The 21,403-nt window shown below is 49.5% G+C and overlaps 1 protein-coding gene across 3 annotated transcripts in view; it reads left to right on the forward strand.

The window, feature by feature from the left end:
- The window catches only part of meis2a (Meis homeobox 2a), a 68,204-nt gene that overhangs the window by 38,103 nt on the left and 8,698 nt on the right, over positions 1-21,403 (forward strand). For all 3 annotated transcript variants that reach the window (XM_053845743.1, XM_053845744.1, XM_053845745.1), the window contains exon 9: positions 11,472-11,548. In XM_053845743.1, the coding sequence (XP_053701718.1) occupies positions 11,472-11,548 (77 nt within the window). The remainder of the gene's footprint in view (positions 1-11,471; positions 11,549-21,403) is intronic.

A 21,403-nucleotide genomic window follows, 5' to 3' on the forward strand; every position in this document is an offset into this window, starting at 1 on the left:
TGGCTCAAACCTCATATCTCTTACCCTCTTTGTACCTCTTTATCTGTCTACTGTACTAGTCCTCTTCTAGACTTTCTCTATCTTCTCTCGTTCCCAGATCACTCAGACTCTTGTTCACATTAGGATTCTCTGATAGGATCTTCGACAGGACTTGCTCCAGTGGCCATGCGTTGCCAGTCCTGCCCTGCACCCTCATTGTCTGAGCCGCTGTCGTAAGAGGACACAGTCAGGTCTCTGGTGAATTGAATGGCGCTCCGTCACGTGCGGCTCTGCCTCAGCAAAGAGGGAGAGAGAAGTCATTTTTCACTCGGGGAACGACATCTATCTCGGCAGCCAAACGCTGGCTGTTTCATTAAGTAGCCCATCCATGCAGACAGATGTGTTCGCCAGACAGTCATGTTTGCCTATGCAAGAGCGTGTATTAACCCACAATCCTTTGGGGGAGATTAATAGGCTCGCAGCCTCTTTCCATTGATTATCTTCATGCCGTTTTCCCCTCCTTCTCTTGGCTAGATATTAAAAACTAATGAAGCCTATTGAAAACGGGAAACAGCGAGGCTCTTCACGCATCATTTTAAGTTATTTGGACTCAAACGGAGAAGGATCTCTTTAAGGCACAGTTTGAGGCGAATTAAGAAAATAAATGTATGGGGAAAAGCACAAAGAAGAAGAGGAGAGCGTGCGACTGGAAGAAGTCTGTGCTTAAGGGAAGACATCTCTTCTCTGACACATGGCGCAGTGATGCGGCAGATGTTAGCAATTCCCGAGCATAGCAAAGCATTCCGAGTGTTGGAACCGCGTCCTAATTGCCATAATGGAGGTGGTAAGCGCTGACAGTAATAGAGTCGTGGGGATCCATCCCCAGCAACCTGAATTAGGGGCCACATGGTAGATTCACTTCAAGATGGCCCTTGTATTTTTGTCAAGGAAGGGGCTCCGGGGGCGATGGTTTGATGTAGTGTTGGGGTGGGGGGACAGTGATGTCCGCAGAGATGGATGGGTTGGAAGGATCTTGGCGGCAAGTGAGCAAAGAGTTAAAAGGATCCATGTGATGGCCTCACCTCTGCACCAGGCCTGGTGAAAGGCGGCAGGGTGCTGTCGGGGAAAATGACTTCCTGAGACATTACCATCAATCACCAGACAGGTCAGGCCCCCAATCCCTCCATCAGGACGGAGGAGAGAGGGGGATGGGGGATTAGAGGAGAGAGGAAGAAAACTGGAGTTGCTTGTTGCTGGAAAAAAGACAATCAAATGTGTTTTTCCTCCGTGGCTTTATGTCCCTCTGTGTTTTCACAGATAGCAACCACATACAGCTACACAAGCATTCAGGAGCGGCCCCTGCTGCTCGCAGTCCTCTCTCTGCTCAATTGCATCATTAATTATTCCACAGGCATTGGGCTAGAAGCAAATCTAAAGAGAGGAAGATAAATGGAGAGGGGGCAACAGTTACACAGGGAGATGGGGGACAGCTGTCTCACACCCCCAGTTGGTTTTGCTCTAACTCTGTTTTCCTCGCTGTCTCTTTCTCTTTCTGTAAATGAAGGATGTGTGAGGGGAGGCGCTTGGGTTACCTCAGTGAGTGGTTGTGTTACATTCCTTAGAAGGGAAGGGGTTGGAGGGGGGGCGAGTGGTTCAACGAGTTGTTGAAAAGAACACAGACGCTTGTCAACAGCCTCCAAGCCGGGAAGCCATCATGCCTTGCATTAGGCTCGGAGGTCAATGACCCTGTGTTGCACCCAGATAGAGAGCGGTAGAAGGAAACGTACTTGGAGAGAGTGCCTAACGCCAAAACCAACAAGAACTCTCCTGCAGCTGAACGTGTCATTGCTTGTCTGTGGCAGAGGTCAGTGAAAAGCCTGAAAGATCTCTAAATCCTTTTTGAGTTCCCCTCACCTACGGAACACTGTATCGGAGTGCCTCTGGATTAACTGTCTATGAAGCCGACGGGGAGAGCGGCAGGCGCAGGCAGGCATGGCGGCCGCGGCAGAATGGCCCATTAGATTTAAGGAGTAAAAGTTCATCAGCTTTATTAATGGGCAGGTATATAAATGAAGCATGAATTACCCGACTTTTATGGAGTTGTGAGGGTGAAACCGGGGTGTCGTATGATATAATGTTTTAGTGAGCTGTTCCAAGCCCGTTGGTGAGCGCGGCGCTGAGAGGGAGAGTGGAGAAAGATAGAGAGGGAAGTGTGCTGGGGTCCCCTGGGTCCTGCCGCTGGAAGCCTGCCTGATTGTTGCTAACATGCGTAGCTGATCGGGTTAGCTCAGAGACAGGGACGGTTGTAGCTTCCAGGCTTCTTCTTTGCGGGTCATTAGATGGCAAAGTTAAAAACACGGAGAACAGAGAGCTCTGACTTGTTGGACTGAGACAAAAAAAAGTGCCGTCGACTATGAATAAATGCATCTGCCCAGAATGTAAACAGAGATGGAAGCACAAGGACACACTCACGCTCCCCACCATCCTGTAATAAGCGGTAAGCTGAGCTAGCTGATGGTCATCCTCCCATGGGGCTGCTGGGTGGCTGCCAACTTCCTGCTTGCTTTGTCAGTGGATAAAGCCCTTAACAAACGAGAGGGCTGTAGCTAGGCAGGCCAGCCAGGTCACAGGTCACCTCAGCCTCCGGGCAGGATTGAGCCTAAGACCACTGCGAGAAAAGAGGATGGAAGAATGCTGCGAAAACATATTAACTAGCCTAAAAGCTACAAACATTTATTGCTTCAAAGTCTGCCGGCCGGCGCTCTGCGGCGTATCACAAAGATGTTTCAACTTCCGTCACATGTCTGCACTTCTTTGGAGAATGTGAAAGACCCTGAGGGCATTTGTCAGTCCACACAGCCTCATGAAGCCAGCAGCCCCTGGGTGTTGAGCAGCGACAGGAGATATCTCCTTGACTCATACACCCCTTGATGAAAGGAGGGCTCGGAAGACACGCAAAGCAGAAAAACCCTAGGCAGTCAAAGAGAAAAGGCACAACAGATAGGGACAGGGTCGTGAATGATCTGGGCCCGGCTGGCTTTGTTCCATGCAAGTGCTTGTGATCTCAGATGAATGCACCTATGGTAGCCATCAACGGCGATCCTCTGCCTCACTGACAGGGACATGATCTGAGGCGTCTCTGTCATTGAGTGCAAGTCTGGCAGGTCAGAAAAAAAGAGCTGTGGCAAAGAAAGTCTCTTCGTCCACCGCAGATGTCCGTCCAGCAGGAGAGAGAATCTGACATGCCTGATTTGAACACATTTAAAATCATTAGCAAACAGGAAGCGTCCCTTGCAGCTGTTTCGGCGGGGGAGGAGGCGTCCGCCTCAACTGTAACGGACAAATGTTACCCTCCAAGTTCCCTGCTTTTTGACCTGAAAACAGATATTGACATCACAAATGTTTCCTGATATCTTTAAATTGGCTTGACATTCCGCTGCCGGCCCCAGGGAGTTTCTTGTTTGTCCTCCATAAGTGGTTGCGCTCTTGTTGTCGTGTCCCGAGGCTCGCTATTAGAACGTAGCGGCTTTTCACTTGAGAATGCAGAATCTGAAAGCGACATGAGGGCTGCGGAGAGAGTGCGCTAAGAGAGGTTCTGGTTGGGTATTTGAATACTTATGCTCATTAAGTTAATGCACAGTGAAAGGCAGACCCGTCAAGTGGAAACTCTCAGAAGCTTCTATTTGAGCAGTGAACAGACCCCCCTCTTCACCCCTAAATGAATCTGCTTCAGTTTCAATTGAAGATCAGCAGCACTTTACTTTGACTTAAGAAGTCAAACAAAGACTGGGGAACACAATGGAGGACGAGGGCAAACTTAGAGTGTTCCTGTATGTTAATATTAAGTCCTTCTCCCAACAGATTTTATCAACGTGGTTGTAAGTGTTTTACAGTCTGCTCAGGGGTCCCTTGTGTGTTCTCACACGCCCTCTAGTGTGGATGGGGCGCTACTCTTCTGCTTAATTAAGTTTTGCGTCATCTATTAACCCGTGTGCTCGGTGTGAGAGCAGGCCTTCTTGTGGTGATGCATTCCCACTACCTGAGATCCTCTCCGGCTGACGCGGGCCCTCACCCTTTTGGCCCCGTTTAGAAAATCATTGGTCTTTTACGACGTGTGCGTACATCATTAAACGGCGCCAATGTTTATTCAGAAGCTTAGTGTGTTCACCGCGAGTAGTTACAGCCTGCGCTGCCAATGACTTTATGACAGGCAGCAGTGACAAGTGGTGTGCACACGAGACTTCCCTGGGTGGGTCCTCTGCTCTGACAGCCCCCCACAGGCCTCTAATGACCTGCTTCTGGGTCCTGGATCTGTTCGACACTGTGGGATAGCTCAAGGACAAAATTCACTTTTATTTTGGATGTGCTTTGAAGTCTCTGAATAATTCCATCCACTAGAACGCACATCTGAATGTTAAAATGCGCAACTACAGTCAGGCTGAATTTAGGCTGTGACTCTGGACCCTGTCTCAGCCATCCAGGAAGCTCTATGCAGAAGCGCAGCTCCTCCAAGTGTTGTCAGGGTGTCCCCACATAAACTCATGCTATTGTCGAACATATCTCTCGTTTGCATATCCATTTCATTTTACACAAAAGAGAAATGGTACATTTATTTATTTCATGCTACATTGTTTCCAACAACTTATCCACCCCCTCAGTCTCGCTATCTACCGTGGCCCCCTGTGAAAACAAGTGCCCACACGGGATCTGAATAAACCTGCTGCTCAACGCTGAGAATGTCTCGGCGTGTGAAACCTACAGTCCGCATCAGCAACGCTGCACAAGAACCAAAACATATCGCCTGCCAGACGCTACCACGTGATGATCATTTTTGTGTTGCTATCTTCAGATGTTTCAGACAGACGTCTTCATCCAGAGTTGAAGACTTGATCTGGAAAATACCTCTGTGCTGAAACCAATAAGAGATCGAGGGTCGTAAGCCGTAAAACCCGTACATTGTGATGACGTAAACACAAGCCTACCTGGCCACCCACTTCGAGCTTGCGAGCGAATAGTCTGGACTTCCACCACAATCTCGACGTTTAGCTGACTTACTGGCATGGCAGCAGGAAGAGTTCTTGAGAGTAAGTGAGCATGGCTGTGTGTTGACATCAGAGCCAAACAGAACCCAGAGCTTGGTGCCCCTGAGCTGCCAGTTACCACAACAAAGCTAACAGACTGGTCTGCAAAACCGGGCCAAATTCCTGCCCTCTAGGACCCAACTTAAAGCTGCAGCGGAAACTTTGAAAGCAAAGAGAAGAGGCGAAATATATAGATGGAGGTTAGCGTTTAGCAAGAAAGCGATAGCCGCCGGGGCCTGTGGACTGGTGGGAGAAAGCTGGAAGAAAGGAGAGAGGCTGCCAGAGAAGACCAAGCCCCCGTCGTAATGATACAAGGATCACGTTCCTCAGGTTCAAAGTGGAGGGGCGGCTGTGCGGTGGAAAGAGAAGCCATGAACTTGATGTTATGATTAAGTCTTTAGCGCTGTGGCGCGCTCGCTAAGTGCCGCACGTTCAGTGTTGATCTCTGTTTGGGTAACATAAATAACATAATTTATCGGATAAAAGGAATAAATTACTATTTCTTAATAGCATTTAAAAACGCTCCCCTGAAAACCTCTCTTGAAGCGGGATGTGCTAAAGTCTCGAGGTGCTCTGGGATTGTGTGGGAGTGATTGCTATTTAGCCTCACCGAGCTTTGGTGCAATCAGATGCCTCTCTCTCACATATCCTCCAGGGCTCCGTCTTTTCCTTCCATTCATCCCGTCTCCTCTCTGAAACCCCTCACCCACTTTACCGTTACTGTAGCTTGGCAGCAGAGAGAAGCCTCCCCACAACCTCGCACCATCTCTAGTGAACATGAATTAATGGTGTAGAGCAAACAGGCTGCTGGCCAGGGTCCAGGAGCGGGCTTCAGGACCCCAGCCAGCGATTGTTGTGGGGGTCCGTGGCAGCAGCAGCAGCAGCAGTAGTAGCACTGATGCACTGCCAGCCAAACAGTCAGCCGGCTCGTCGGAGAGGCAGACAGACAGACTCGGGGCTCTTTCGCTCTTTCTAATATCCGCCGCGGGCCTTGCCGTTTCTGCTTGTTTCTACAGTTGTACAGTCAGAGGGCAACCGGCTCCCTGTCCTTCTGGACGTCCTGGTGGTATGTTCTGAATGCAGTCGGGTTGCAGATATGAGCCTGGGTGTTATCAGGGGTCGGCATGCAGCGCGTTGGTAGGTTCACATGATGTGAGTTCTGTTTAAGAGCGAGAGGGGTCATGTGCCAATCTCGTCAGAAGGCAGAGAAGTTCCTGCTAAAGTCGCAAAAAGTCGGCAGCCCACGCCTACGTCGGAAAACAGAGGAAAATGTGTTTGATAAAGACGAGAAAAGTGTCGGCCGTAGGGCAGCCGCCACGCAACCAGCTTCCAAGCGCCAGTGACTGACGTCGAGAGAATTTATAAAAATAATTTCATAAATCAGATGTTCGGGAGAGACAAAACAAGGAAAATATTTAGTTCCTCCTCGTATTCAATTAAAGCACTACCAGATTAATTTCTTCTTAAACCCCCCCCCCCGACAAGCGTTATTGCTCGTCACTTGTCAGCGCTGATAATTAGCCGCCTCTCTTTGCTTAAATAAAAGCTGGCACATTACGCTTCATAAACAAACGTGACGGATCCAGAATTTATTAGTCATATCTTTTTTTTGATCTGCGGGTAACGCTGATATGCGCTGGTCGTGGGCCCCGCGCGATTGTAACGTTATTAACGCGGCTGGATATTTAGAATGTGCCAATCTCTGGCGACCTGCATGCAGATTCCATATTAAAATGTCATTTCTGATATTTGATTGCCTTCCTTTCTGACAGTGGCTGTTATTATGCCGCTTCTCTCACTTTGATTAAAAAACAAATACAATCAAGGTGTCTCAGCGCCGCGGAGATGCGGCCTCGCATCTGACGCCGTGAAGCTATTCGAGGTGATTTAGCGCGTGAGACTTCAGGACTCAGTCAACAGGCCAAAAACAAAGCCACACGTCACTATTCTGTCCAGAGGAGTCACTATCGAGTCACATGATCTTCCTTCAGTTAGCTGTTTTGAACCAGTCGATTCACATCTGAATGTGATTATTAACCTTGAACAAACTCTTATTGTGGCTTCCTTAGAAGCTCTGTGCTGTCGCTTTCTTTCCTCTCCAGCTCTGCCTTCCTATAGAAATTCCACCAGCCAGCTGCCTTTTTTATCGCGTTTATTCAAAGGAAAACCTCACAGTCTGGCCTTATTAGCGGAGCGCTTGATTGGGGAGCGTTTAGCACTTGTTTCCCCCTCATATCTTCACATCTGTCAAAATACTTTTAGCTCCAGTTTCTTCTCAGGCAGCCATGACTTTGATCGTGGGGTATGAAGTTTACGGAACACACCTCTGTTAGTGTGATTTATGCCGTTATCTCCTCTTTGTATAAGAACTTATTAATGAGCTGTCGTACCCGAACTTCCTCTTTGTTCCCATGATGCTTCACTTCGAGTTGCCGAAGCAGTTTTGGGTTACTCCTGCAATCAGACAATGAAAACATGCCCCCCCCAGGCCGAGGCAATAACCGGCTGAGGACACACCAATCATCATCAACAGCCCCCCGGTGTTGCCATGGCAGCGGGATCAACAGCCAATGGCCTGCGATTTCCTGGGAGTCATTAGCATGGAATAGATTCGCAAGCTCCTGCAACCTCGTGGCCCGGCTCGATCACTCATGTCACACACTGATGATGTCATTCATCAACAGGGGTCCACCGGCGGCTGGAGTGAATGGAGGGGAAGGGGCCGAGCGAGGCAGGAAAGGTTGAATGGAGCGGCGGGGATAATGATCCGTCTGTTGGTTGGGAGAACGGTGGCGGCAAATGGCTGTTAGCGGAAATTGATATATCGCACGGTGGATGTCGGAGGAGCCGACCGGAGTGAGCCGAAGATGCGGCGGTTGAGCCGCACATGTGGTTATTGTATACGTGGAAATGCCAAGCTGGGCTCAGGGGGGGCGGCTGCAGGGGCCTTGCGTGTCAGATGATGGAGCTAGCTCCACTTGTAATGCTCAGCAACCGCAGGGGCCATTACATCCTGCACCATCAGAGAGCAGAGAGCACATCTCACCCTGTAATTTAGCCAGCAGTCGATCTCAAACACACACACACACGTTCTCAGAATGTGATTCCACCTGCGACCGTGTTAATGTGTGTTTGTAGAAACCAGACAACATGTGTGTGTGTGCGTGCGTGCGTACGCCCTAGCTATTAACAGGCTTTAGCATAATTACCAAAGCTGTTTCGATCAGAGCTGCGCTGCCGCGGCAACAAATTGAACCCTCATTCCTGCCTCTAATTATTTATAGACCGTCTCTGCGTCAATTCGCTTTTAAGGATATTGGTCTCGCTGTTTGTGTGTCGTCAGAGGGAACAGATCCGGAGCAATTTAGTGTTTCAATCCCATAAACCAGAGGTTCCTCGGAGGTCGCGAAGGGTGGTCGGGCTTTCTTTGAAAACAAAATCACGTATATTAGCGCCAACTGTCCGTGTCCGGAGGAAGAGCGCCGCGGTTTCTGTCTCAGACTGAACAGTCATCTTCCACACGGAGAAAGTCGTGACTAAAGTGTCGTGTTGGAGAAATGGCTTCACTGGCTGTGATCTTCTGAAGGTGTTCTGATAAGTCAGAGCTCGCAGGCTCTTAGCTAGTGGTCATCTCTTATCTCTGTTTTTAATAAGACGCAGTGTTTGTTCTTGCTGTGTGATTTACAGACGTGCGTGTTCTTACTCAGGCAATTAACATGGCGAGGTTACTCAGAGGTCCAAATACTCCTTCTCCAATTTCACGGCGGCTGCAGCCTCGCTAGCGCCTGGCCGGGTCGGCCGGCCGGCCCACCATGACGGCTCGACTCTCGCGTCCATCTGTGAGAACCATGTGTGTGCGGCGCTATTTTTTCACAGCTGATATGTCAGAGTTTCTAAGGCTGCTACAGCGTAAAGTGCGGGTGGCCCACAGTCAAAGTCATAAAACGTGTGTGTGTGTGTGCGGAGGGTCAGCTACAGGCCAGCAAGAGAGTTGAGGGCACCAGAAGAATGAGTGGAACTATAGTTGAACTCATGATTTGCTGTCAGAGAAGTCCCTGAAATGAAGGTCGCTAGACTCAACAAGTGATGCCTGTGTTGTTGATCTGTTGTAGGGATCCATGAATCGAGCAAATAGGCTCCTATGCTTGGGGACACTTCAGTCATGGAGGACCCCAACTGTTCCAGTCATGACGTTGCATCAACGTCTTTTGATTTTCTATTCTAGCTCTAAGATGCTCTTGGATGAACACATGAACGGTTCTCCTATATGTCACAGTTGTACTGGAGAAGGGAGGAACCCATGTGGGAAATAGATTCCCACAGCTTGTGTATAGTTAATATGTGCAACCGGATTTGTCCCCAGGAGAGTGGGTGGGGTGTTGGGATCTATAGCCGAGTTTTGAAACTGAAGGAGCGTGGATGGAGATGCGGAGTGACAGAAGGAAAAACAAAAGAGCAGTCCTGAACACTGGCTTTTCTTTTTCCTCTCGACCGGTGTCTCTGCGGTCAGAGTAAATCTCCTTACTCAGGGATTTGCTGTGTGCGTGGGGGGGGCTTTAACGTCCCCACTCTCCTTGATGAGACATCTTTCTTGCTTGTTGGAACCATTCATTACATGGTGGCGGCTGGACCGGCTCTGCCTCTGGCCGGCGTATCCATCACCGAGGCACCAGCGCTCCCCGGCTGACAGTCTGCGATTGATGACCGGGTCCGGGCCCGAGAGGCCGAGGAAGCCTTAATGCAATGTAGATGACTGACTCGGTCTGAACGAGACTCTCGCCGTCTCCCAAGCCGAGCGCTGTATTAGTGAGGTTCACCTGAGCTGTGAGGCTTCACCGGCTTAGAGGGAGTAATTGACCCGCTACCAAAAGGTTACTGGCTCACAACCCCAGTGACCAGTGGTGGACACTGCCTTCCCTCAAAATCCAGTTTTGAAACTCAGCTCTACTCTGAGTCTCTGATGTCAAAGCTCTTCCATAAATGGAAGTTTGTCCCAAACTGTAAAAGTTGATTCCCTATACTACACCTTTTTACGACATAATTAGATCAAAGAAGTTCCTTCAGCGCTTCAAAGTCCAAAACCGAAATTCATGAAGAAATTTGTCCCAATTAGCCCAAGTCTAAATGTTCTCATGTTCCCCCCCTTCCATTAATTAAGTTTCCTTCCCGGAATGTTGTGATGGTTGCCGAGGCGATGTTTCATGTAGATGCCGCGGAGATGATAAAAATAAGCCGCTCTTTCATTACGTCGCTTCGCAAGCAGCGTTCAGACAGCTTTCCTCTGGAAACACTGCGTGTTTACATGCGCTCGCTCCCAGATCTGCCTCCGCCAGCCCTCGCCAGCCGCGTGTCAACACCTGGCAATCAAATATTTCATTTCCATGCAGGCGTCATCATCTTTTCCTTGTTAATGATTTTAGCATATTAAGAGCGCTGCAGTCGGATGGATTCTTGTTTGTTATTAACCGAGCACATTCTTCAAAGTACTTAATGAACCGCCGAGCTGAGCTCCAAACCTTGAGTTATTTCAAATGTGGACGCACTTTCGCAGCGATGGATGAGTGGAGAAAAGCCGGGCGGACCTGTATTTGCTCTCCTGGTGTGTAGAGGAGGAGAAGAGCTGAAAAAAGTGGGCCGCGAGCTTAAGTCGTGAGGGCTGAAGGTGTTTTCTTTGAAGGGGAAGAATGTTAATGGAGCTTGAAAAGCACCTGAAAATAGAGGAGGATTTAAGTGTCATCTTTAAGAGGAATTTTCATCCGCGGTGATTTGCAGGTGTCATGTGTGTGAATGTTTCCGCGAGCCTTTGTGTTGCTCGGCGTGCTTCTCTGTCTGCAGCGGCTGAACACAACACACACTGTCTCATTTGTTTCGTTTGCGTGCTCTGGACTCCTAATCTGGCCCTTAAAGACATCTGTCACCGGCGATCACAGTTGTTTTGTCATGCTTCATGGAAGGCCCAGAGGGAGCGAGGCAGCCCAAGGTCTGCCATTTATACATCAGCCCATGTTCTCTAGATCGGAGCTGACACAAATAGTGTCATTACGGCCCGGCATGGTCACAAGCATCACATTCTCAGCTGCGAAGGAAAGTCGCTTTCTCAGGAATAGACACATGTCCCGGCTCAATCTGCTGCTTTAACACCCAAAAATAATCTCCATCTCCGACACTCTGGGCGGAGGCGGGGGAAGGAAGGGGTTATCAGGGTTGTCGGTTTTGACAAACCCGTTCGGCCAGCTCTGACGGGTTTTTGAAACTGAAGTGTGAGTTGATGACTGTACACGTGTGCTCTATACTGCGCACGGGCGTGGCGAGGTTGGGTGCAGGTCACCGAAAGGTGCAGTCTTGGGTTGCACAACAAACACATTTGGCGAGTTGCGATGGTTCTCATTGTGTTTCCGCTTCCTCCCACAGCACCCGTACCCTTCTGAGGAGCAGAAGAAGCAGCTAGCCCAGGACACAGGCCTCACCATCTTACAAGTAAACAACTGGTGAGTCTGCGTCGCTCGTGGTGCATCCCGTCGCACGCTCCCACCTCAGCACCAGGATGTTCTGGTTATTCCCCGCCGTCTCCCGTGTTCTGAGGATCCAGAATATAAGCTGCACCCCCCACCCCCTCACCAAAAAACACCTGGCTATGCCACCGGTGCCCCCACAAAAAGGCATCTTACACCCCCTCCCTGTTTTAAAGCAGCTATATGGTGGATTAAGGTTTTGGTGGCCTGGCCAGCCGGGTCTTTGTAGATGGCTTAGCACATAACTGGGGGTGGTGGATTAAATAAAATGATCACAGGAGCCAAGAAATGATACAGGAATTACTTATCAAAATACTAGCCCGGGTTTTATCGGCGGCTTAATTTCCTCCAGTACATTCTCAGGGTGATGTTCAGATTAATTGAACTGACAGGTTCTTTTCAGAATTCCGGGAAGGTATTTGCACGGATTTCAGGTCTTACACAAACTTAATTATATGGAACCCCATTTTATCATTCTAATTCCATGTAGCGGGGGGTTCTATTTACAAATGACAAGTCTGCTCCTTTTATTCACAGCTTTCCTTAATATATTTATCAAAGCGGGTTCATTTACAAAGTGCTCTATCAGTCGGGTACAGGCGGGCCGACATTAACGAAGCTTTTAGGTTTATCAGACGCGCAGCCTGACAAGCCACCCGAGGGTCAATTGATTTTTTTTGCTTCTGTGATTCATTTTTTTCCTCATTTTTCTGGATCACAATGAGAAACATGCCTGGAGAATTAGCCTGGTTTGTCAGCCTTATCTATCAAACCCCCCTCCTCGCCTCCCCCTTCTATCCTCACTCTCTCTTTCTCCTGTTCTCTCTTGCTCTCTCGCCCTTCTGCCTTTCTCTCCCTTCCAGCCAAAGGAAGTCAAGCTCCTTAAATTGGCCGCAGGAACCGGCGTTATCAGACTTTAATGCACCCTACAGTGTGGATAGCATTTCAATTACACCAGTAACCAAAGATTAGCCCCTGCTCGCCTGTTTTCATGCCTGCTGCCACCGTTTCAGGACACCTTACCTACAGGAGCAGAAAATTGAGTTGCCTTGCCTGTGTCATGGTGATTAATGTAGAAATAGTCGGCAGAACCCGGGAGGAGCGGATCGGGGAAGAGAGCCGTCTCCTGTGAGGCCATGAAATCCAAACCTGGCACCTAAAATACCAGGGACGTATAATCTGGGGAGCATCTTAATGTGACTGTCTTAATGTCACAGCGGCTCGAAAAGAATGACATTTTCATACGTAAAGTCATTAGAAGGCTCTGAACTCGCCGGGCCCGGCTCACAATGTTGCATGACCTGGAATGACTCGGATCGGATGCGACTGTATCTATCCAAGGGTTAACATGCAAAACTGAAGTTAGCATCTGAGTTCTACTGTGAAGATCCACTTGTGGGTGCAGTTGCTGGGGACCTTCCCAAATATCTGACTGAAGAAAAATAAAAACAAATACAATAGTGTCTGAGGCGCCTTTCTCAGCCTTAACAGCGATTGGTTGAAGTCATTTCCCAGTCTAGAAGGTTGCCCTTATTCATCTGTTCACTGCCTTTCTCTACTTCCTCCCAGTCAGGACCAGAAGCAGATTTGTCCCACCAGACAAGACTAGCTTGTTGGATCCCAGTTGCATTGTTCTACTGTTGCTTCTGCTTCAGCGTCACTGAGCACGAAGGAGATGGAGATGAAGAGACAGACAGAGGATGATTGGTGTGTGGGGGGGGCGGGAGGGAGGACGCCGTCTTCGGTTTCCACAGCTCTCCCTCGGGGAGAGGATGTGCTGAATCAGAGCTTTGTCCGCTGGCACAATTACAGCCCAGCAAGGGCACAAGGGCGCTCTGTATGATCGTCAATAGAGATGGCATTTCTCTCTCTTCCTGCTCCTGCACCATCATCCTACCGTTGACGCCCCATTTACCTGTCCCTCACCTGAAGCCACCAAACTTCTGTTCTCTCCAAACTACATCTGAATGAGTTGAGATCACCTAGTAACATGAAGGTAGACAACATCTTAAGGCTGTTTGAGCTAACAATGTTCCATTTAACTCCGGCTACCACTAGCCAGGTGTGTGGTTTGACTTGCGCGGGGCAACAAACCTCAGCACATGTAAGAGTCCCAAGTAGTTCATCACCAGCTCCACCTCGCACCATTGCTAGTGTCATGTTGAAAGAAAGAAAAGTCTCAGAGCAAATGAGCGAGAGCATCGTCGGCTTCTCCTCCTAATGGGACCGCTGGTGTGTGCACAACATTTCTAATGGCCGCCGCGGCTCTCCCAGTATGTACAGAACGTACAGTGGACCATTAGTTGACCATTAGCTCGTGTGTTTGCTCTGCTGTACTTCTGAGACAGCAGGCGTCCCGCCAACAATAAATCCAGGAACAGCCTGTTATTAATTTGTTTGCGAGGAGATTGCAGGAAGAGGTGAGGGTCGTGTCACGCCGCCGGATAGTGAAGTGGGTGAAATGGCGAGCGTACAGCGGCGAGGCGTTTACAGTATCTGCCGTTAGATATTTCCTGCCTCAGCAGCTCCTGGTGTCCCGCTATCAGTTTGAGCTAAATGGGGCCTGACCGAATCCTTTCATGTCTCGGCGTCATTCGCAGCACGATGTGGCCTTATTGACTGTCGTAAACACACACACGTCTATGCTTCCGTTATTTACTGCTGCACACACATAGCCCCACACACACACTGGTTGTTACACAGGCCTGAGCGATGACACCGATGACAGATGAAAGAGAGAAACTGCGGCTAAAAAAAGGAAGGAAATCGTCCCCTCATTATTCCCTCATCTCAACCAGTTGGTCATTTCCATAGCCCAGTGTGTGTATGTGTGTGTGTGAGAGATGGGGAATAGGAGAGGGAATATGTCAAGTCTTGGCATCTGTGATGACTGACTGCTGTGCCAGTGGAGCACTAATAACAATAAAGAGGGCATGAAGCCACTCTATTTTTACTTCTCTGTCTTCTCCTCACAACACAGTGGGACACACACACACACACACACACTGCTCTAATTAGCGGCAGAAAGGAATACAATGAGTGAGTTATTAAGACAGAGGGGCGGATCTCAGCCAACCTTTGCCCCACGTCGGAGCACAGGTCACATGATAAGGGAAGGATATCCGCCAGACGACGGCGCCAGGCAGCCTGTGCCCACTGAACAGATGAAATAGGTCTCAATCTGGTCATACAGTCCAGGGTACACTGATTGTGCGTTTTATCTGGGAGGATTCCCCTCTGAGCCAGACGACAGGCGCTCGCCGTATCGCCCGCTTGGATCACAATCAAAGGGCGACAATGATAATGCTAATAAAGTCTTTGTTGCGCTACCGTGTCGACCGCTTTATCGGCGTCAGCGATTCTCTTTTTTTTCATATATAAAGGTATTGTAAAGATAAGACTTATGTTTGTGTAATGGAGGCTCAGAATGTCCTCAAGTCATCATTTGAACATCAAGATAAGGTCAAACACATCTGAACCCGCCGCAGTCAGGCTTCCGCAGTTTCAAGTGTGAATCTTAAACGCCTTCAAAGGCAGGGCGGTTAGTTCCGGCAGCTGGAGTCACATATCTGGTTCTCTTGATGACAACTAAACCAGTACAGTTCAGGTTCTGATCGTAAGCAATGCTATATCATTAGCTCCCTGTTGTTCATGTCAAAACTATAAAATAGCAAAGGTCAGGTTCTCATGGCTGCTTATCGACTAAAGCCCCAAATCTTCAACGTGAACATGAAAAACGAAAGTGAACCGGAAGCTCACCTGTCCGACTTTTTGGAGCGGTTTGTTGTTTGGCGCTACTTCACTGTGCCTCAAAAGGCCAGAGCGATGTCAAGGGTCCGTGAGCTTTTAGGGTCACACTCTAACCTCCGTTTTTGAGAGTGTTCAGTGACCTGGATGAGAAAGTCAACAGAGATTTGTTTTCCCTCCTCCCGACTGTCACTCCATCGAAGTTGTGTTGACAGTTATCCATCTAACTTTGACCCAGATGAAAATGTCAGGCCTGTTTTCCCTCAGCATCCAACCAGGGACCTCCAGCCGTGGCCTGGCGCTGCCCCTGGCTTTCTAAATATACAGCTGGAGCGTGGTAGGCAGGCGTCTCTGAAGGGTATGTGGATATGTAGAGTAGCGCAGGGGACGGTTGGGATGCTGCCAACACAGGCATCATGATCCCTCTCATTTAGGGAGCCCTAATTGGCAGTTAATTAGCAGAATTGTCTCTGTTGTCAGATCCCAAGAGCAAGCCCCCCCCCCCCCCCCCCCCCCCCCCCCCCCAAACCCCCGTCACACCACCAACACCCCAAGTTCATTCCAGTCTGAAGAAATGGATATAATCCATAATGGAGGGAATGAGAAAATATTTTTGTTCTGGCCGATGTAAAGCAGTATAGACTCCCAGTTGTAGTCATTTTGTTGTCCATTTTGTTTCATCCACGTGTTCCGTTCCTAGGTCCAGCCTTAGGAGTCTTAAACCGTGAATACAGAATATGAAGGAGCAGGAGGCTGAGTTTTGTCAAGCACTGAGGGGCGCCGCGGGTGACAGTGGATCCTCGCAGTGTCCACCTCAGTGTGTCGGCATTGATAGAGAACATGTGCTGCTCTAATGAAGCTGTCGGTGATCACACCCAAAAACGGGCTTTCGCTTGTTTGCCCGGTACAAGACTCTCCAAGGCTGTGAAATTCTCCCAGCGAAGGCTCAGATAGACGAAGCCAGACGAAGGAGACGGGGAGGCGAAGAGCTGAAAGAGGCATTACAGAGAGCGACGGGAGGAGGGAGCTCTTTGTACTTCTCTGCTCCTTTTGGCTCTTTTATTCCTCAACAGCTTGGTTTTATTGGTGGGTCGTTTAATAACAAGGGCTCTGCGTTTGAAATGAAGCTGCGCTTGCGTGGGCGAGCCGCTTTTTTATTTTAAGATGGCACTTTCTGTAGCGCGAGTGAGAGCTGGAGAGAGACTGAGAGCAAAAGGTTGCAGCAGACTTGAAGAGGGAAAGTAGGTTAATTTATTTCATTTGCCGGAGAAAGTAGCGATGGTGAGAGGTTTCCTGCTGTTTTCATGTACAAGTACCTCGACGCGCACGGGCAGTAAGCCTGCCAGGATCTCCCTGCGCCCGAGGCCATCTGTGAGCAGAATAGCAATTTTATTACTTTGTCATTAAACCAATTTCACAGCCGTATTGTTTGTTAATGAGCAGCCGCAAACGAGAGGAGATGTCAGTCAGTAGAATAGCAGCCAGATTTGTGACCCCGCAACTCTGCCGCGTCTTTCTTCCAACCTGTGCCTCATTCTTATTCTTCTGCTGCTCTTTGTTAACGTCCCAGCTATCATCCCCGCTGTCTCCCGGTCCTGCTCATCCCTGCCTCCCCCTCCTGACAGGGGTCCCAGCCTCGTAAAAGGGGAAACTGCCGAAAGATAAAATGCAAAGTCTATACAGTCAAGTCTCTGTTTATGAGCTTCCATTTGCCTTCAGAGCTGGCGGTTTCCTCGCAGGCTTTCAGAGCACAAGCCTGGGATATATCGGCTTTATTTAGCGCTAAAGCCAAACATTGATGCCAGCAGATGGACCCGCTCAGTAAACAGATGCATCAGTCTTTTGGGATTTTTTTTACAATTTATTTATTTATTTATTTTTATTCGGCGGATGACCAAATCAAAGGTTTCACCTTTGGGTGATGCTATCTGAGACCCCTGTCCTCAGGGTCCGACTCCACTGGCACAGTTTTCATCTGTCACTGGCTTATGACATGCAGAGAACCACCCAGAGATTTAAACCGAGGGAGGGCCCCAGAGGATCAGACAACCTGACAGACTAGATTTGCAATAATTAGTTTTATCTGCTGTGGGAGATAGCCACGGGAGCTACGTGCTAGTGTGTGTGGTGTGTGTTTGGATGCGGGGAGACTGAGAGGGATAAAGGTGACCAGGTGTAACAGAATGGCCTTCAGGGTGTGTGTGTTTGTGTGGACATGAGCTCCATCTTAGCTTGAGCTTTTTCAACTCCCTGAACCTCCACGAGGTATTTTCTCTTTGTCCAGACTTGCTCTCTGCTTCTGCCTCTGTTTTCACACTCTGAATTCCTGCCATCAATCTTTTTCAATTTGGATAAAGTGCAATCAGAGTCACCCTTTTTTTTCCGCTCCAGCTCAGCCCAATTAACATTCCTCCACCTGTACGAGGCATTTAAGAGCTCCAAACACATCCTGCACTCGGTAAACAGGCAGGTCCTGAACCGAGTCAGGAAGTGCTTTGGTTTGTGGTGAGGACTGAATTAGAAAACAAGGGAGGAGAATGTTGTGAAAGAAGGACTGTTGATGTCATCCAGGTGTAAGTCCAACATATCGGCTGTTGTGTCTGGACTCTGAGAGCTTTGTGTTTTCATGGAGAGTCAGGTGTATCTGACCAGCAGTTTGGAGGTACAAGAGTGGGAGAGACAGAGTGAGATTCCGGGGAATGCAGATTTGTGGTTATGAATTTATAACAGAGAGCATTAACCGTTTTCAAGAACGGGGTCATCGATATTTTTGGGGTCAGCTGGAAGGGTCCCCGCGGACGAATCACTGCTGACAGATCAGAGACAACGTTCCATATCCGCGGCTGATTGAACGTGTCTTTTGTGAGACGTGCCGACTTCAGTATTTGTTTCAGTATTTGAAAGAGGCCAGTCGGGGCTAGACTCAGTCGGTGGTAGAGCTGATCTGAGAGGCGGCGGCTTTGCTTCAGGCCACCGGGCACATCCGAGTCCCTGTGGTCCGCTCGGCGGTGTCAGTGCTCCCTCTGCCAGCAGTCGCCTCCACAAACCAGTTATTTTTACCACAGCAGACCGCTGCTGGGCTCCATCGCCCCGAACTCCGTTTCAGACCACGAAAGTTGATTTCTTATTCATGTCAGTTTGTTGGTGCGTTGGGTTTGTCCGAGCAGTTACGTGCAATTGAGACTGCGATCAATTATTCAGCAGGAGACAAGCTTGTGGTTGTTGAGACGTGTGAGTTGCAAACTGACTCACGAAATATGAAAAGGAAATGGTCATCAGCTGACCTCAGACACATTGTTACCCCCCAGCTCAGGCTGGTTAGCAATTCAAACCTTGGTTTAAAAGCCAGCGCTGCTCCGCGAAGGTTTCGGTGAGTAGCTGTTTGATTCTAGCAGCAGCCCTGCTGAACAGACGATGATATAATCCTTGTTAGCATACAGCGTCTGAGCCGAACCCATTACCACGAGGAGGAGAATAGCGCCGTTTGATACGGAGCAAAGGGAAATAGATTGGCCTTATTTCCTGCCTGGCTGTGGCGGCGCCGCCACTCGTGTTGCTAAAGATGATGCCGGCAATTGACACTCAATGTTGTTTGAAATATCACGCCTCTATCATGTCATTATCAGCCTCCCCTGGTAATCCACAAAGCCTCCCCGTTTGATATCTGACAATAAAGGGGGAGTCAGAGAGTCACGGAATCTCTCACTCAATTACCAGGGAGTAGACAGGAGGGGAGGAGGTGTGGGGGGTGGGTTTGAAGCGCAGACATGCTAGTGAAAGACAAATCAAAGAGTTTATAGAATAAAAGAGGCTGGAAAAGTGAAGCAGAGAGGATGGAGGAAGATTACATACCTGCCCTCGGTGGAGTGGGCAGCGTGGTTAGAGGGTTGTAACAGTGGCACACCCGCTCATCCGAGGAGGGCAGGCCGGGATAATGATAGAGCCGGATCACTCTCTCCTTCTGTTCTCCTCATGGGTCGGTACCATCAACAGAGTTCCTGCTCCAAGAGGAAAGGTATTTAAATATCTGTTTAGATTAGGCACGAAGGACGGCCGGCCGAGACGTGAAGGAAATGAGTCATCATGGGAGTTTGGTGGAGATCTGAGGAACCGGGATTTAAGCCTGTCCAGCTGACTATGGCCGAGGCCTTTTGTTCTCCCAGGATGGAAGTGGCAAGCAGTGGCAAGAATACACTTCTCTGAGGCATCCGATAAGTCAGACCCCCTCAAGGTGGATAACTGAGGTGACAAATGGAGTTTCACCACATGGAGAAACGTTCCATCACGGCAGGTTGGTTCAGAAGAAGGGATAGACTGGCTGACAGAGGAACATCTTGGGCAGGACAGGGAAGCTATTGTAAGACTCAAAGGAGGCGTGGGGTTGTACATGCTAACAAGCTGTATCTGTGAGTCAGTCGGATATTCAAAACAACACTAAAAGCATCTCAGGTCAGAGGTGGCAGCCTGCGAGGAGACCGAGGTTAATTAAGGGAAATATTAGGGGAGAACCTGCCCCCTTTCTTCTTGAACATCAGACGGCAGTGAGGCAGGTTAGCTGTTCTGTGTTGCTACAATAGAGGCTCTTTCATACAGGTGTGTTGACGCCTCGGGCGCGCTTGGCCTCAGTCCATTCCATTCACCTTAGCTGATTTGAACAATAACTGTGATATCTCTTAAAAGAGAGGGAGGGAGACGCTCAAAAAAGGATGCCTGAGAGCTGTGTCAGGGCCAAGAAAAACCCCGCCACTGTTGTCAGAGCTTGTTGATGTTGTAGGGAGGAGAGGGAGGAAAAAAACCCTCCCTTCATGAGCCCACATATTTTCCTCTACTTCTGTCTCTCCCTCCACTTTTGCAGGCGATTCTGTTTTTGTGCCGTAGGACAGGGTTGTGAGGAGGCAGAGGAACAAAGTGCTGCTGTGTGGAGCAGCAGCTGCTGCTCGCCGGATCAAAGGGGCAACAAGCGTGGTCTTCCTGGCCCAACACGGCTCTGGAGGTGTTTGACGGACAGTCAGCAGCTGGGTCTGCACGGCTCGCCATGCAGGGGTCAGGCTGCTGGCCTGTAGGGCCCAGGGGTGACATGCCCTGGCTGGACAGGCAGGGGAAGAGGGAAGGCGGTGTTTGATGGGAGGGCAAACACTGAGAGATGTCTATGTTTGTCTCCTCTCTTGGTTTTTCGCGGGGTAGTTTGCTGTGGATGTGTAAAGACTCTTTCTCCGTCTCTCGCTGCGAGCCAGGGAGTCCTCGTCCTGCAGCCGGGTTTTTAAGGGTGAAACCATCAGTCCACGCTGCAGTATTGCACGGTGCCGACAGTAAATCTGAGCGCAGCGAGAAGCAACTTGCCGCAGTGCTATTGATTTATTTTAATTAGCTGCTCGTGAAATCGTGTCAGTTTGCAACACAAATATATAATTCTTTGTCTGATTTTCCACTCCAGTCTTAATGACTCGTGCACCCGGGGGTCCGGAGGGGAGCAACTTCTGTGGCAAGACTGACGGAGTCATGCAAATGTTACTCATGTGGGACTGTGTGTGTGTGTTGGGGAGGGGGGGGGCACAAAAGGGCAATGAGAGGAGTAATAAAAAGGGGAAGAAAAACAGGTCAGTGAAAGTCCATGGAGGAGAGGTGAAACAGTCCCCCTTTGAGAGGCAGACAAAAGAGTGGAGGGGGTTCTGGAGGCAGTGTGGATGAGAGAGGCAGCGAAAGAGGTAGAACTATGTAAACACAGTGGCTGCCCTAAACGCGGGCCCTCGCCGACGTTCCCAAAATAAAAAAAAAAAACCCATCCTGCCTTGCTCTGCTTCACATCTGCAGCGAATCAAACGGCAGGGTGACGTAATGCTGCGCCGTCTCTGGACTCCTGCTTTCACTTGAGTCTGTGATGGGATGAGTCGCTGCCTTGGTGCCTCACCTGCACCCCCGACTGTCCGGCTGTGGGCCGGTCATGGTCGTGCAGGTTCAGCAGGGCAGCGAAGAGCAGGTCAGCTGACTGGTCAGTGCTGTTGACGCTACAGTAGATCAGCTGCCCAGCTCCAGCCTAATTACTGTTTGCTTACACTAAACAGCAGCAGCTCTCCAGGTTAAGGT

Source organism: Synchiropus splendidus, chromosome 16, assembly GCF_027744825.2.
Source record: "Synchiropus splendidus isolate RoL2022-P1 chromosome 16, RoL_Sspl_1.0, whole genome shotgun sequence".
In the NCBI taxonomy this organism is placed as follows: domain Eukaryota; kingdom Metazoa; phylum Chordata; class Actinopteri; order Syngnathiformes; family Callionymidae; genus Synchiropus; species Synchiropus splendidus.